This window comes from Grampus griseus (assembly GCF_964374135.1).
Source record: "Grampus griseus genome assembly, chromosome: 3".
Taxonomy (NCBI): Eukaryota; Metazoa; Chordata; class Mammalia; order Artiodactyla; family Delphinidae; genus Grampus; species Grampus griseus.
The window spans coordinates 76,313,583-76,329,518 of NC_139019.1; the positions used below are offsets into that span (position 1 = coordinate 76,313,583).

General features: G+C 39.0%; 1 protein-coding gene across 1 annotated transcript in view; it reads left to right on the top strand.

Moving 5' to 3' along the window:
- The window catches only part of FAM81B (family with sequence similarity 81 member B), a gene marked incomplete at both ends in the record, with an annotated part of 60,958 nt that overhangs the window by 17,401 nt on the left and 27,621 nt on the right, over window positions 1-15,936 (top strand). The window contains 3 exon segments of the mRNA XM_082650309.1: window positions 4,129-4,171; window positions 4,174-4,184; window positions 10,099-10,342. Of these exon segments, the coding sequence (XP_082506435.1) occupies window positions 4,129-4,171; window positions 4,174-4,184; window positions 10,099-10,342 (298 nt within the window).

Below are 15,936 nucleotides of genomic sequence, written 5' to 3' on the forward strand. Positions count from 1 at the left end.
GTATGTTGCATACTCTCAGAGGTTCTGCCTTATAAATCTATGTGGGCATACTTATAGGCAATACTAAAAACAAATAATAAAAACAACTGAAAAGAGTAAAAATTCAGCAACAAAAGAGATGATGCCTAGTCTATGAACAAGGTTTGTCTAGAGATGAGCACATTAAAAAGAAAGGTAGACTGAGCACGTACAGGGCCCTTCTCAGCCTCAGGCAGCTGGAGCATCACCCACACTTGCTAAATGTTAGGTCATATTAATAATCCATGCAGCAGGGGCAGGCAGAATGCTTGCAATCATTTCTAGGACAATTATGGTGACATTATATTAAAGGCAGTAAATAATTCTGATTTCCACATGTGTTTATAGATTCACAATGAACAGATGTCTGCTGAGTTCATGACGGTGTAGTCAATGCTCACTTAAGCTTAATTAAGCAGAAAAGCGCCAGAGGCTTTTTCTTTTTCTTCTTTTTCTTCTGCTGGTAGAAGGAGCATGGCATGGAGGCTAGGCACCTAGGTCCACTCTTGAATCTGCCTGTAATCAGCTATGTGACCTTGAGAAAACTAAAATGTCTTTGCTTCTCCAGGCAATCTCTGCCTCCTCTATAAAATGGGGTGGGGTTTTAGGTGCCTGAGTCCCAAGGGCTGTCTCTGTTCAAGGTAAGACCCAGAATTCATTTCCAGAATGCAGATCAGAGCCACCACTACTTTCTATTTCTTAACTCTGCCCACAGTTTAAACTCATAAACACTCTTTTATGTAATAAAGTAAGTGGTTAAGATTTAAGAACATATGTTATTCCCCCACAGGATTTCATATGGTGTAGAAAACAAATACTGCCCATAAATTACTTTTTATTCTCCTTCAGTTGATTCTCCTGAAAAAAATAAGTTTCTCACCACCGAATCAAATAATTTCTAAGGTCTCTTCCCTCCCTTAGATTCTTTGGTCTTCAAAAACTGGTTATAACCATTTATTCACTTAACAAATATTTATTGACAATCTACTACATGCCAGGCACTATGCCAGGCACTTGGAGGGTTTTCAGTGAACAAAACAAAGACCCTGTCCTCATGGAGCTTTTGTTCTAGTAAGAGGAGGAGATACACATTGTTAGGTGGTCTGGCCAGGGTAGAGTTCATTGAGAAGTTAGCATTTGAGCAAAAACCAGGAGATGAGAAAGTGGGCCATGGGGACATACAGGGGAAAGCTAAGTTTCTAAGGCAGGAACACTCCTGTGGTGAGGCAGAAACAACACAGGGACAAAAAGGACTGGAATAAAAAGGAGGGAAGTATAAACCCGAACTGTAATGCTATCTAGGCCAAGAAAATGAAATTGTTTTGTACTGAAGAGTTGTCCAGGCTGGGCTACAGCCAATATACATCTCAGGAATTCTCTCAGGAGTACATTTTGGGAAGATGCGGGTCTGGCTGACAGCCAAAGAATAGTATGCAAAATTTGGATGTATAAAACTATCAGTGAGTCAAACGGGCAAAATAATAAATTAGTAATGATCTCTACTTGTAAGTAGAATAGGGCATTCAGGGTCTGGGAAGTATTCATTTTCAAGGTTTTTGTCTTAGTACCGTGGCAGCCATTTTATTATACTGTGATGCATTGCTTTTGTTGCTACATGAAGACACATATTTCACATTAGAGTACACAGGAAAGGAAGACCAAACACTGTTGGTTGAGCTTTTTATGGGATAGGTCGTGTTAGGTTGGAGATCTCTTGGGTTTTATTTTGCAGTATCGTATCCATCTTCAAGGGCAACTAGCTTCCAGGTGAGAAAGCTCAAAATAGTCTGCATAGCTTATAAAAAAAGATACATGGGGCACTCTGGGATGTTAGCAAGTTAGTTATTACCTAACAGACCCCCTCCCACCCTGCACAGTACTCTAGCCCCACTGACCGCATTCAGCGTTAACGTTTCCAGCTCTTACTCCGTGTTAATCATCTCATTTAATCCTCACAATAACCCTAAGAGGTGGAGAGTGTCACTATTTTAAAGATGAAGTCACTGGGGTTCACAGAGAAGTCAAATACTTGCCCAAGGTCACACAGTGCAATGACAGACCGAGATTCTAACACAGAAATCTGTGTCTACGTTATTCCAAAGCCTATTTTCTTAACCACTCGCTACCCACACCCCCTGCCAGCTATCTTCTCAACACACACACATAGAGCCTGGGACATCGTCACCTCCAGCCCATCCCTCGCAGCATGGAAGGTGTGAAGGCAGCCATATCTGATCTTCCTCCATGGGTGTCCCTGTGTGGGATGTAGGCAGCCTGGGAGGCGCTACCATCAGCCACAGTGCAGTCTTTTACTCTCTCTGGCATCATCTCACTGTGCTGGGGGTGGACACAGCTACAGGAACTGGGCATTACCCACAGCACTCCCATATCAGTCCAGGCAGGAGCTGCCCACATGAAGCTTAGTTCCTCCTACCCCAGGAGGGACTGAATTCTTCCCACACCTGAGAGTTTCTGCTCAAGTGTGAGAACTGTGCGGAGGTGAGGCCGAGGCTAGTCTCAGTTCACTAGAGCAGAGAGGGAGCCCCTCCAACCTCTGGGCCACGAAGAGGACACTTAGTGCTCCACGGAGAGATGTGAGCCAAGCAAAGGTAACTGCGGTGAAAAATTACATGATGTTGGAAGCAAGTTTTATATATATATATATATATATATATATGTATGTATATGTATATATATATATGTAAATGCAGAGGAATATATTTATATATACAAGTTATATATAACATTATATATAAACATATGCATCTTGAATACATATTTATATATGCAGAGGAATATACATGTGTAAATATATATGCCAGTTATATGTATATAACTTTATACCTATAAATATATATACCTTGAATATATATTTATATTTATATAAATATATGCAGAGGAATCAATATATCTTATCTCTCTGAGAAAAATTCAAATATAACAGGCAGAACTACTAACTGGTCTAAACAAATGTGCTGTGGTGTAGGGAAAAAGAGTCAAGGGGGCAGGTTGAAATGTTTCCCAGCTGGATTACTGATCATATTTAAGCTTTAGTTTCCACCTAAATTGAGAAAAATTTTACTTATGCCAAGGACAAGTTGTGGGGATGAAATGAAATCATGTTTATGAAAGTGCTATGTTGACTATAAGCATCATGGAGAGATAAAACAGTAATAATAATAGATTCCTTACATTTCTCTTGGGCTAGAAGCTCCCCTCAAATAATTTACCATTTGTATTAGTTTCCTAGGGCTGCCACAATACAGTACCTCAAACTGGGTGGCTTCAAACAGTATTATCTCACAATCCTGGAGGTTAGGAGTCTGAAATCAAGGTGTCTGCAGGTTGATTCCTTCTGAGGGCTCTGGGGAGAACATGTCCCATTGGTCTCTCTTAGCTTCTGGTGACAGCCAGCAGGCCTGGTGTTCCTTGATTTGTAACTGCCTCGCTCCAGTCTCTGCCTCCACCTTCACGTGGTCTCCTCCTTGTGTCTCTGCCATCACACAGCCATCTTCTTACAAGGATATCAGTCATACTGGATTAGGGGCCCACCAACCCCGTAAGACCTCAGTAGGTATGACTAATCACATCCGCAATGACCTCTAAGGTCACATTCTGTGGTACGGGGTTGGGGGGGGTTAGGACGTCAACATATCTTTTTGTGGGGACACAGTTCAGCCCATGGCACCATCTAATCATTACTAATAATTAGAACAAGAACACACGTACGTGACCCTTGTAGACATTACAAAGCACTTCAGATACATTATGTAAATTGAAAACCTTCAGCCAAATAAGTAGGGTAGGAGTCATCTCCACAGGACAAATAAGGAGCTCGCTTCTGGACAGCTTAATACGGGTTAAGGGTACTAAGTGGCAGAGGCAGAGCTCGAGCCCCCAGTCTTCCAACTCCAAGTAGAATGTTCTTTCCCCTGGAGACTCACATAAATAACTCTCAGAGCCCAACATTAGCAAGGTAATATAGGTAAGCATCTCAAGAGCCCTAGAAAATGCTCTAAGAACTCCAAACACCCTCAAAACAACTTGCTGCTGCCATTTACATGTTGCCCCTGTGTCACCCGGGTGTCCACCGAGCCCCCATTCACACAGGGACTCAGGAAGACCTGCCAACCCGAATGCCTCTACCAGAAAGCCAATCACAATAGGTACATTACTAATTCTGTAATTGTATTGAAAATGTTACTGAACACGGGGAGTTTGCCTCACATATTACATAACTTGCCTCTGGAAAAGATCCACAGCCAGTCTCTTCTCGGCCAGGTCATTATTTGGAGTCCTTCCCTTTCCTAGCTCCTCCACGAAGACCCCATGCTGACCCAGCCCCGCTGGGCTGCTTCTTCCTGTTATGTGTTATTTAAAACAGGAGATGCCTCCCTCACCCACCTACAGCATTCAGCCCTGTGTAAAACTCAGCAATGGAGGCTTCTAGAGTCACCAAAACCATCTGCCAGGGTAATGCTTAGGAACAAGCAATGGAGAAACAATAGAAAAGACATTTTCAGTTCCACCCCTCTACGCACACACTCACAGATTATTTTTGTGAGGCAGCAAAATATTCTCTGAAATGCCACTTTCTAATTTTTTTTTTTTTTTTTTGCAGGACTCTGTGCACTGAGAATGTAACTAGTCATAGAATAAATCTCACGGAAATGAAAATTCTCTTCAGTTATGCCCTTTCGTGTTCTAGAAAGGGGCTTAAATTTTCAAATTTTTGTCTCTTGAATATTACAGGTTGCCGAAATGGTTATTAAAATCTAAGTAAATTTAGTGCTCTAGTCGCAAGAACAGAACGGGCAGAGAAGTGAGAGTTACTATGTACCAATGCATCTGCCAGCAACAGCACAGCTGGTGTAAGTCACATTGAGTTGCAGAGAAATAGAACTCAGAGTTTGTGGAAAATCTGTTCAGATTCAGTTGTCAGCTACATAATCAATGATTTATATAAAGTCCAAATATCCCTCTGAAAAGGCCCCCTAGGAATACTTCCTCCTGTGGTTAGTAACTCCATCTGCACGAGTCTGGAATATTCGTTATATCTTTCTTTCACAGTTAAATTTAGATATATAAGTCCCACTGCTATGATATGCTAATAAAGCAGTGAATTTTTTAAATTCATGGTAGCCACATCTCGCTACTAATGAAAAGCCTCAGTTTTTAAACTTGTGGATGATCTGATGTTTTGAACAACAGTATTACTAGGAATCTCTCTTAGAAGACTGAGAATGTTCGTGTGTTGAATGTTATTCCAGTCACTGATTTAGAAAAGTCAATTGGAAACTAATATTCTCTTTCCTTACAGCAAAAAATAGGAAACATATATATAAGCTCTATCTTCATCCTGTAGGAATCATGCAAATAGAACTAAACAGAGCATGATTTGTTGCTTCATTAAGCATCATTAATAAACAACAACAATACTCCAATACTAAATCTCAGACATGAAAAGACATTTCAAAAAGGAACATTCTCCACTTAAATATAAAATAACTTTTAAAAATAAATGTTAAGAGCTAAAAGAAAATAAGTAACTACAGTCCATCATTTATGTGCCATTTAATGCCCCATGGTTGCAGGCAAATACATTCACATAGCGCTAGGTGCTGCCCTGCAAGGCTTCCTTCCATGTGCCAAAGAGCAACAACATTGAGGCCAACTCTGAAGGCAGGACCACAGGCTGGCATCTGAGCAGAGGTGGCAGCCCTGTTCCACTGGCCCATCTACTGGCTTAGGTCTGTTTCCTCAGACCTTTCTGGATACAATGCTCTTTCTGAATACAATCCTGATACCAGCCAACAACACACCCGAAGACTGAGTGCACATAGGCCCCGTGTGAGCCTGGACGGCAGTGCAGGTCTCACTGGTCTCACTGCTCCCTACCACCTGCTTCTACATGTGATCTCAGAACTTAACAGCCATATGGCAAAGTGGCCCCATGACCTCTGTCTAAAATGAATGAACAGAAATATTTGGTTGGTAAGTGGTGGAACCTGTATTCTACCCTTGGTCTACCTTGCCTTCTAACTTGCCAAGCTGCCTCTGAATATCTGCATGATTTGAAATCTCAGAGTCCACATTTCACACCTCAGCACCTCATTATATGTTCTTTACCTTTATGCCTTCAAGACTGGTCATGACTCATATGACCAGTCTTAAATAAATCAGTGATGTTTAGTCCTAAGAATATATTAGATTCATCTAAGTCCTTATTTAAAATACATATTCTTGTTCTTCCCCTCACCCCCAAAATTATGATTTAGTAAGTCTATAGTTGTGCCACGGAATCTGCATTTTAGCGACTTCCCTCCCTTCTCCACCCCCATGATACTAATGCAAGTTTCTTCACAAGAAACACTGAATCAGACTAAGTTACTGGAGGGACAGGACCTTTATACATTGTACATGGACTAGAGTAGACATTTAGTAAATATTTACTGATCCATTTCTATTTCAACTGACATTTTCATTGGTAAGTTACTAGTTACAGATACAGTGCTTTCAGCTACCCATGAAAACTCCAACCAAAACGGCTTAAATGTAAGGTCATTCATTAGTTCACATTAAAAATCTAGGATTTGGTTAATTTGGAGGCTTAACAACATCATCAAACACCCAGGTGTTTTCTATCCTTCTTCCCAGCCATCCTCTTTCCCCTCATGATCACAGGTAGCTTCAGCAGTTCCAGGCATCACACACAGACATGACTACATCCAGCAAAAAAGAGAGAAGGTTCTCCTTGGGTATGTCTTCTTAAAGGCAAAGCAACCTTACCCAAAATCCCCACAGTAGGTTTCCCTTTGCATCTCATTGGCCAGTATTGCTTCACGTGCTCCTACCTAAACCAACTGCATCTCAGCCCAGAAGAATGGGACCACCATGGTTAGCTTGCGCCCCACCCCACCCTGAAGGACATGGGGGACAGGAGGACGTACCGAGTCAGGCAGAAGCAGGGATGGCTATTAAGAAGTTAACCAACTGTGTCTGCCACAATGAGAACACCTAAGAGAGAACAAATTCTAAACTTGGAGAGGAATTCAGCGTGATTTACAAAGGTCTGTACAGAACAAATGAAGACCTCTCTCACCGGCAAATCCAGGCCGCAGATTGTCTGGAGTCCAGAAAGAAGCACCAGCTCAAGGAAAACAATGAGTAAATCTGCAATCCACTGGTAGGCTACGTGTCACCATCAGCAGGGCCTGACATCCTCTTCCCTTCTGCCTGTGACTCATACATCCCATCCAGGGTAGCACTGTCAGCATGCTGGGGTTTGAGAAAAATGGATTTTATATATATGAGGCTCCATTTGGTAGTTTTCCAGAAGAACATTTTTGAGCCAAATGAGTGGTGGATGGAATCTTACTACTGAAACACTTAGCTAAGCCATCTCTGTTCCTCAGATGTGCAGGTGATAGGAAAGATGAGTCTCACCCAGGCTGAAGCTATTTTATACTGCTCGAGAAAGGAAACTGAAAACTTTCAGCCTCTAACAACTTGGAGCTTTGTGGAACCATTTTTTCCTCCAATTTTCTAACAACTGAGACTTAAGGAAACAGTCCAGCTACAGCAATCAGTCAGTCAACAAATATTTATTGACCACCTGCTATGTGTCAGGCACTCTTCTCAGTGTTGGGGAAACCGTGGAGAACAAGTTAGATAAAGTGCCTGCCTGCAGGGAACTTTCATTCTAGTGATGAAGGGCAGAAAATAAACACAAACAAGTAAATATGATGATTTTAGGTAATGACAAATGTTATGGAGAAGGTGAAATGGGGTATTATGATAGAAAGTGACTGAGCGGAAGGTTTGCCTGAGGAGGGGATATTGAAGTTGATACTTAAAGAATGGGAAGCAGGCAGCCATGAAGAGACTGCACTCTAAGCAGAAGGAACAGCAGATCCCGAGGCTCTGAGCTAGGAACTGCTTGGCGTGTTTGAGGAGCAGAAAGACATTGGTCTGTGTAGGGAAGAGTGGGAGGAAATGAGGCTGGAAAGGAGAGCCAGGATTTTATTTCCGGAGAATGGAGGAGCCATCAGAGGGTTTTCAGTAGGCAAGTTCTATCTTCACACTTTTAGAAAGATGACTCTAGCTGTTGTGTGGAAGATGCACTCTTTGTTAGGAGGCGAAAGTGGAGGGGATAACGGCGGCCAGGACCGAGAAGAGAAGAAAGAACTATGGAAAGAGAAGCTTTGAAGGCTGAGGACACTTCTGTTTGTCATTTCTGCTGTCACTCTATTAGGCCACATCAGGAGCGTTAATCAAAGTGTGTCTTCTGCTTCTGCTTATTATCTCGTAGAATGACAGGAATATATGGGAGTAAAGGTTAACATTTGATTTTGGAGTCAGACAGACGTGAGTTTTGAATTCTGACTCTTGGCATCTCCAAGTTGTGTGACCGCTCCTTCTTCTGTCTGGTAAATTTTCTCAATCTTCTCTCCTAAATCACTAATTCATTCTTCAGCTATTTCTTGTGTCATAGCTATCCCATCTTTTATGTTTCTTTATTTCAACTATTATATTTTTCATGCCTAATATTTCTACTTGTTTATGTTTTCTAGTTGTTTTCATTTTGCTAATATCTTCCCATAGCTTCCCTTTTAATACCTTTATTAGCTCTTTAAAAAACTTCTCATTGCATATATTTCAGTAATTCTCTTTTGTAGGAATTGATAATCCAATAGATTGTTTATTTGTTGGCTAATTTGCTTTTAAAAAGACTGTGCTCCTCAAATATCCTGATATTTTGGCCTGTGAGTTCATCTTTCCCTGAAGATTTCAGTCAGAGCCTGGTCGCCAATGAAGTGTTGTCAGCTCCAATGAGCTTGAGAGGTGGGGTGTGGATAAGCCCCAGACACAGTAAAACCGTAGTCAGCCACTCCCCATCCTACAGAATAACCTCTCCTGTCAGGTCTTCTCCTTTTGCTCCTCGGGAAGAAGCAACACTAGAAGAGCAGTTGCTTTCCCACCCCTGGGACATGTGGATGTAGTGAGATCTTACAGTATTTGGAAAATGTTTTGGCTTTGTCTTTTTTCAGAGCCAATCTAGGATAATCAATTATTATAGGAAAAGAAGCTCTTAGCAAGATTTCTAGAGATCCAGAAACTTTTTTCCTCTTAATACTAAGAGTATTTTATTGGGGTATAATTAATATGTCCTAAAATATACGAAGTATGTATCTGGATGGATTTTGACAAATATAATCAATTATTAACAACCACCCAAATCAAAATATAAAACATGCTAGAAGCATTTTGATATTCTTGAGAAGCCAGTCAGATGACTGTGACAGTGTGGTGGTTTTTAAATGACCACAAATTCTCTGACACTCCATTTTTCAAGAAGTGGAGACTAACTCCCCTTGCTTTGAATATAGGCACAACTTAGTGACTTGCTTCTAGGGAATGGACTAAAGCAAAAGTTATGGGGTATGACTTCGAGATTAGGTCACAAAAATAAGCAAAGTAAATTAAATAAAGAAAAAGACACAACAAAAGTAACTTGTTCTCCAAGAAGTTCATCTGTGAAGGGAAGGAGTAATTTGCTAATGCCAGTAGGAGCTATTGGGATTTTCCATGTTTCTTTGCCCGAATACTAAATAGCCCTAGTCTTTGTATTTTCCTTTTCTAATTTATTTTTTTACTTTTTGTTGACCTTCTGACTCTTTTGTTAATCTTTGCCTTTGAGCTATTATTTCTTCCAGCAATTGGAAAGCAGCTCTCTCCTCAGTATAGAATCATCAGGCATGAAATTTATGTGGCTCCAACTTGGCTTGTTAGAATAGCAGGTAAAATGTAGAACAATTCCTGCTTGGGAAACAGGAAAAATACATGATACAAGATCAGGGCATAAGGCAGATCCAGTTCTCAGATGAGACATAAACCGAGATACTAACTACACAGGGTTTAAAGTCCTAACAGACAGACTTCTCACAGGGGAGAAAATATAGGATTTTATATATATGGATTTTATCTATACAGGAGTAGGAGTGCGGATGCAAGATCTGGTTCTGGCTCGTCCAGTTCATCCTTGTAACACCCGCAGTGTTGTTTCCTTTTCCGGACCAGGGGTCATTCTTTTCTTCCTGCCATTCCAAACACCCAGAGAAGTCAGCTAGAAGACAGACTGAACAACCAGGGTCGCACCATAGCTTTCCTCCTTGAACAAGCTTTCCACATCAAGGAGGATATCTCTGCCTGTCTTCAGGGGACGCATGGCTTTCAAAAGGAGGAGTCACTTGCCAGGAAGCTTCTGGAAAACCACATCCAGACCATCACCAGCATCGTCAAAAAACTCAGCCAGAACATTGAGGTAGTTCTTTATTTCCCATATGTTGGCATCATTGCTTGACAAAGTTTATCGAGCACCAGTGTCATTTTTCAACTAGAGAAATGAGTCACTATTACTTAAGTTTAAATGATTTTAGTTTAGTTGCCTCAGAGGGAAATAGTCAATATCTCAACTTCTCATTTCTGCCAAAAAGTAGAAGGAAATTCTACGTTCAGAAAATGTTTGTTGAATGTCTCTGTGACAGAAAAGGCAACTGTCTAACATTAAATGTCAGACATTGTGCTAAGGTGCTTATTTTCATCTTAATCTCCAAGATTCTATTAATATAATCATTTCAAACAGAGGTCTTCATTAGGCAGTGGGGATGCTAGTTCATAGGCCCATCACACTCTGACCCCATCTCCTACCCCTTTCTCCTTCACTCTGGCCACACTGGGCTCCCAGCTCTTCTTAGAACACCCCAAACACGCTCAGGCTTCAGGGCCTTTGCACTTGCTGTGTATTCTGGGTGGATCATCTTCCCCTAGATGCTTCTATAAAGTATTCTTCATTCCTTCAGTCCCTGCTCAAAAATCATCATATCAGAGGGTGGTTCCTTGACATGCCATAAAATACCCCCTCCTCACTCCAACAGTCACAACCTCCCTTAAACCCTACATTATTTTTATCTATAGCACTTATCGCAAATGACCATGGTCTTTATTTGTTTAGTGTGTTTCCCTTCTAAAATATAATCTCTGTGAGGACAGGGACTTCATTTTGTTCACTGCTAAATCACACATCAAACTGATGACAGTGTATGAGAGGCAGTCAGCAATCTGTAAATATTTCTTGAACAGATAAATGAATGAATGAATGACATTTAAGGTGCTAAAGGAAAAATAGAGCTTCTGATCAAAAAATGAAATGCTTGGGTTAAACCAAGACAAGTAGATTCTTATTACAGGTCTTTCAGAGTTTTTAAAGTACTAATGAGCATTATGACTCTGGGGTAGCAACTTTCAGGCAAAAGTTCCAGAGAATACAGTTGAAAAATCTGGCCCAAAACGTGTGGAATTGTGAGAATTGACAACAGTGCCCTCACACAATAATGTCCTTTTCTCCTATCAGATAGAATAGTGGATTAGACAAAAAAACAAAAACCATGAGATTGACCCAGCAATGACTTACTCATGACTATACATTTAAGGCTAAGGATATTTGTCAATTTATTTTCTATCTGTAGACCCCATAATGCCATACTGCATTTGAGGGACTGTGGAAAGTCAAAAAATCTTGGTGAGCTTTTAAAAGGCACTTTTTTGGTATTTAGCACATATTGAATTGACAGCAGGACCTAAAGAGTCAATGTTACTTCTCAAAGTGGTCAAAGGTGTTTCCAGGCATAATGAACTTTCATGAAAGTGACAAGAGACACATGGCTCAGTGCCTCTGAGATGATGAGAAAATCAGGTACAGCACCAGGACTAAAATAAGATCCTAATTTAGGAGTCAAAACTTCTTGGTAATTGAAAAGAACAGCATTCTCAGAAATATCAAAATGCTTCTAGAATGTTCTATATTTTGATTTCAGTGTTTGTTACATAGTTGATTATATTTGTCAAAATCCATCCAGAGATATATTTTGATTTATATATTTTAATACATATTAATTATACCCCAATAAAATACTATTAGCTTTAAGGGGAAGAAAGTTTCCAGATACCTGAAATCTTGCTAAGAGCTTCTTTTCCTATAATAACTACCTTAGATTAGCTCTGAAAAAAGACAAAGCCAAAGCATTTTCCAAATACCATAAAAATCTCAAAATACTTGCAATCCTGTTAAGGAGTTGGCATATATAGGGAAAATGACAAGGACTGGTCTGATTGTGCAGAAAACGGAATTAGGAAGTATTTAAAGACTATAGATATGAAGTTAAAACATTATGAAGAAGAAAGTATTAAACTACCATTAGTAAATAACTAAGACTATAAAGTAATAAGCATTTATAGAGAAATGGATGCTATCCAAGTATTTTTTAAAAACCTAAACTCTTTAATCAGATCAGCCCATTTGTAAATTAGCCAACAAGTTAGATCCAAGTGTGAGCAGAAGCTTGACTTGGGTTTTTAAAAGAAATGAAAAAAAGATTTTTTTGTTTAATCAACAATAATTGTAGCAGTTAAGTTTCTTGTTCCTTTTTATTTTTTTTAATTAATTTTTGTTGGAGTATAGTTGCTTTACAATGTTGTGTTAAGTTGCTTGTTCCTTTTTAAATCAAAATATTTATTTTTTAAGCTGGCAGCTAATTAAAGTTTGAAAATTAATTTATTTTTAATTCAGGAAAAGAGCATTTCATGTACAACATTGCTTAATTGCATTTTTTTCCTCCAACTTATAAAAGCAATACTTGTTCACTGTAATTATTTGGAAGTTTAGGAAACAATTTTAAAACCTAGGAAAGAGTTCTCACAATTTCACCACCAAACGGCATTCTCTACAAATACCTAGATGCATCTCCCTCTGGTCATTCCAGGCATTCCCTTTAGGAAGCTGAGACTACATTTGTAAGCACAATTTTTAATATAAAATTATATCATAAACCCTTTCGTATGTCATTAAAAGCTCTTTGCATGGTGTGTACATCATGGTTTGCTTAATTATTCTCCTAATATTGAAATATCGCTGTGCATAAATGTGTCCACATTTGGATTATTCCTATTGTATATGTTCTTGGAAATGGAATTAGCAGGATAAGAACACTATAAAAGCTCTTTACACATATTGCCACATTGGTCTAGTTACACTTCCATTAGCCTTATATGAGAGTGCTTTTTTCACTGCACCTATCCCAGCATTGAGATTTATTGTTTTAATTATTGCTAATTTGATGAGATAGAAATGAGATCTTTCCCTTTTTTTCACTTTTTAAAAGTGACTATAACAATTTACATTTTCTCTGTCAATAATCTATCTAATGTCTTTTGCCAATTTGTATTTTTGGATTTTAGTGCTTTTTAGTTTTTATTTATGAGTTTTTTTTATTAAGAAAAATAAGCAGTGGGATTTCTCTGGTGGCACAGTTGTTAAGAATCCGCCTGCCAATGCAGGGGACATGGGATCAAGCCCTGGTCTGGGAAGATCCCACATGCCGCAGAGCAACTAAGCCCATGTGCCACAACTACTGAGCCTGCGCTCTAGAGCCTGTGCTCTGCAACAAGAGAAGTCACCGCAACAAGAAGCCCGTGCACCTCAACAAAGGTAGCCCCCCACTCACTACAACTAGAGAAAGCCCGTGCACAGCAACAAAGACCCAATGTAGCCAAAAATAAATAAATAAATTTATTTTAAAAAAAGAATAATAAGCAGTGATGCTTTGGTAAATATTTAACAATCAGCAATCAGTTTTTTTTCTGAGGGATAAAATACCTGGTTTATAGTGTTTACCTATTTCCATGGTGTAAATACTCTCACTATGATTGATTTAGAAAACCAACTGATGTTACTAAACACAAAGATGGGAAGAGATGTACATGCACAATCGGCTCTCAAGGACAGGTGTATAAATGATTGCAACACACCATTGAAACCCTTGGCAGTAACATTTATTATAAATGTTTTTCCAGTTGGTTGTTTATATCTTAATTATATTTATATTGTTTTTCACAAGTTTTAGATGAAGTTAAATGTTCCAATATTTTGGTTTGTGACTTCCCTCATTACTTTCAAGAATAGAAATTTCCTTAAGAAATTTCAAAGATGAAATAATCTCCTCTATTATCTGTTAGTTTTATGGCTTCACTTTTTTAATATTCTAAATCTATTTTTTTCTAAAATCTATATTCATGTATGGTGTAAGGTAAGGATCTAAACTGACTGTTTTCTGAATAAGTAACCAAAAATCTCAACAGCATTTGTGAAATTCCTTCCCCAGGGATTTTGAGTCTCATATATAGCATATTTCTTTCTTACATTTACAAAGATCTTCATTAAATTACAATGATTGATTTAGCTATACACAGCTATTTAGCTACACTCAGCTATTTAGCTACACTCAGTTACTTATCCTCGTTTTTACAAAATGCTTTACTATTTAATAGGGCAAGTTCCTGTTTATCACTATTCCTTACAAAACAAAGCAAAACAACACCTACTGTTATGGTCTGAACATTTGTGTCCCCATTCAAAACTCATATGTGAAATCCTACTGCCCAATGTGATGGTATCAGGAGGGCTTAGGGAGGTATTTGGGTCATGAGAGTGGAGTCCTCATAAATGGGATTACTGCCTTCATAAAAGAGATCTCACAGAGCTCCCTGGCTCCTTCCACTATGTGAAGATGCAGCAAGAAGTGAGCAGTCTGCAGCCCAGAAGAAGGCTCTCCCCGGAACCCAACCATGCAGGCACCCCGATCTTGCACTTCCAGCCTCCAGAATAGTGAGAAATAAATCTCTGTTGTTTATAAGCTGCTCAGTCTGTGGTATTTTTTCATAGTGGCCCGAACGAACTAAAACACCTATAGGCATGCAAAAGCAAACAAACAAGCTAAAACAAAAAACAAAAACACCTCTAGCCAGTGTTCTTGACACTTTTATGTCTCCAGTTAAAGCTATATTTGTTCTTGGATTGTCTCAATCTGCCAGTTTACAAATGGGAAAGATTCTGTATATAGTCTTTGAAATTTCTATAGTTCATTTCCTATAAAATTCCTTCTTTTCCTCCAAAAATTCATAATCACAAATTTAACACTGTTCAGGCCTTGGTAAAATATAGCAATTAACCTTTAATGTTTCAGTAAATCAAAAAGTTGGTTGTGTTTTCCTATCCTCTAAACGGTTTTCTGAGTAAACATAAATTAATTTTTATGTCTTTATTTTGAAATGTGTTTGAATGTCAAGCAAGATATAAATTTTTTCTATAGACAAGCAAAATTTTTTAATTTTTATGTATGAGTGCCAAAAATTAAAACCCACTGTTTGGGGGAACACCGACCTGGTGGTATAGGACAGTCAGCTTCATTGCAGAACACCAAGACATAATGAAGGCATGACAAAGGATACTCGGCAAAATCTGAACACACTCAAGCCATACATTTCTCATGTTCTCTAAAAAATCTAAAACAATAAATGTTTTTCACTCCATGTATGTGAAACAGTTTGATTCAGATTTGCTTGTGTTAATTGTATTAGCTTCATTGTGGTTCTGATTCAATCTGTAAAGGGCCTTGCTTGATGCCGTATGAAAGGTTCCTTCTTCTAAACTGTACCACCAATTCTGAAAGAGGTTTTTGTGAAAAGCTTTTATGTCGATGATGGCCATGGCCATAATAACACAATAAATATGTTTTGTTTGGCCCATATGGTGTCTGTAAAAGAATTTAAATAAGATGTCAATATTTTAAAATGAGAAACTTAACATAAAATCTGGATTTCTGGCTTCTGTTGAGACATCTTGAACCATCATGCCCACCTGGCAACAATCGGCAGGACTCAACGCCATCACTATCTCCCTCAAATAAAGCAAAGATGGCTTCTCTCCGATACAGGACCCTCTCACTCACTTACACTATCAGCCTAACTAGGAAATGCACCCAATTTTGTAACCTCTACTTTAAATATTTTCTTATCATGTCT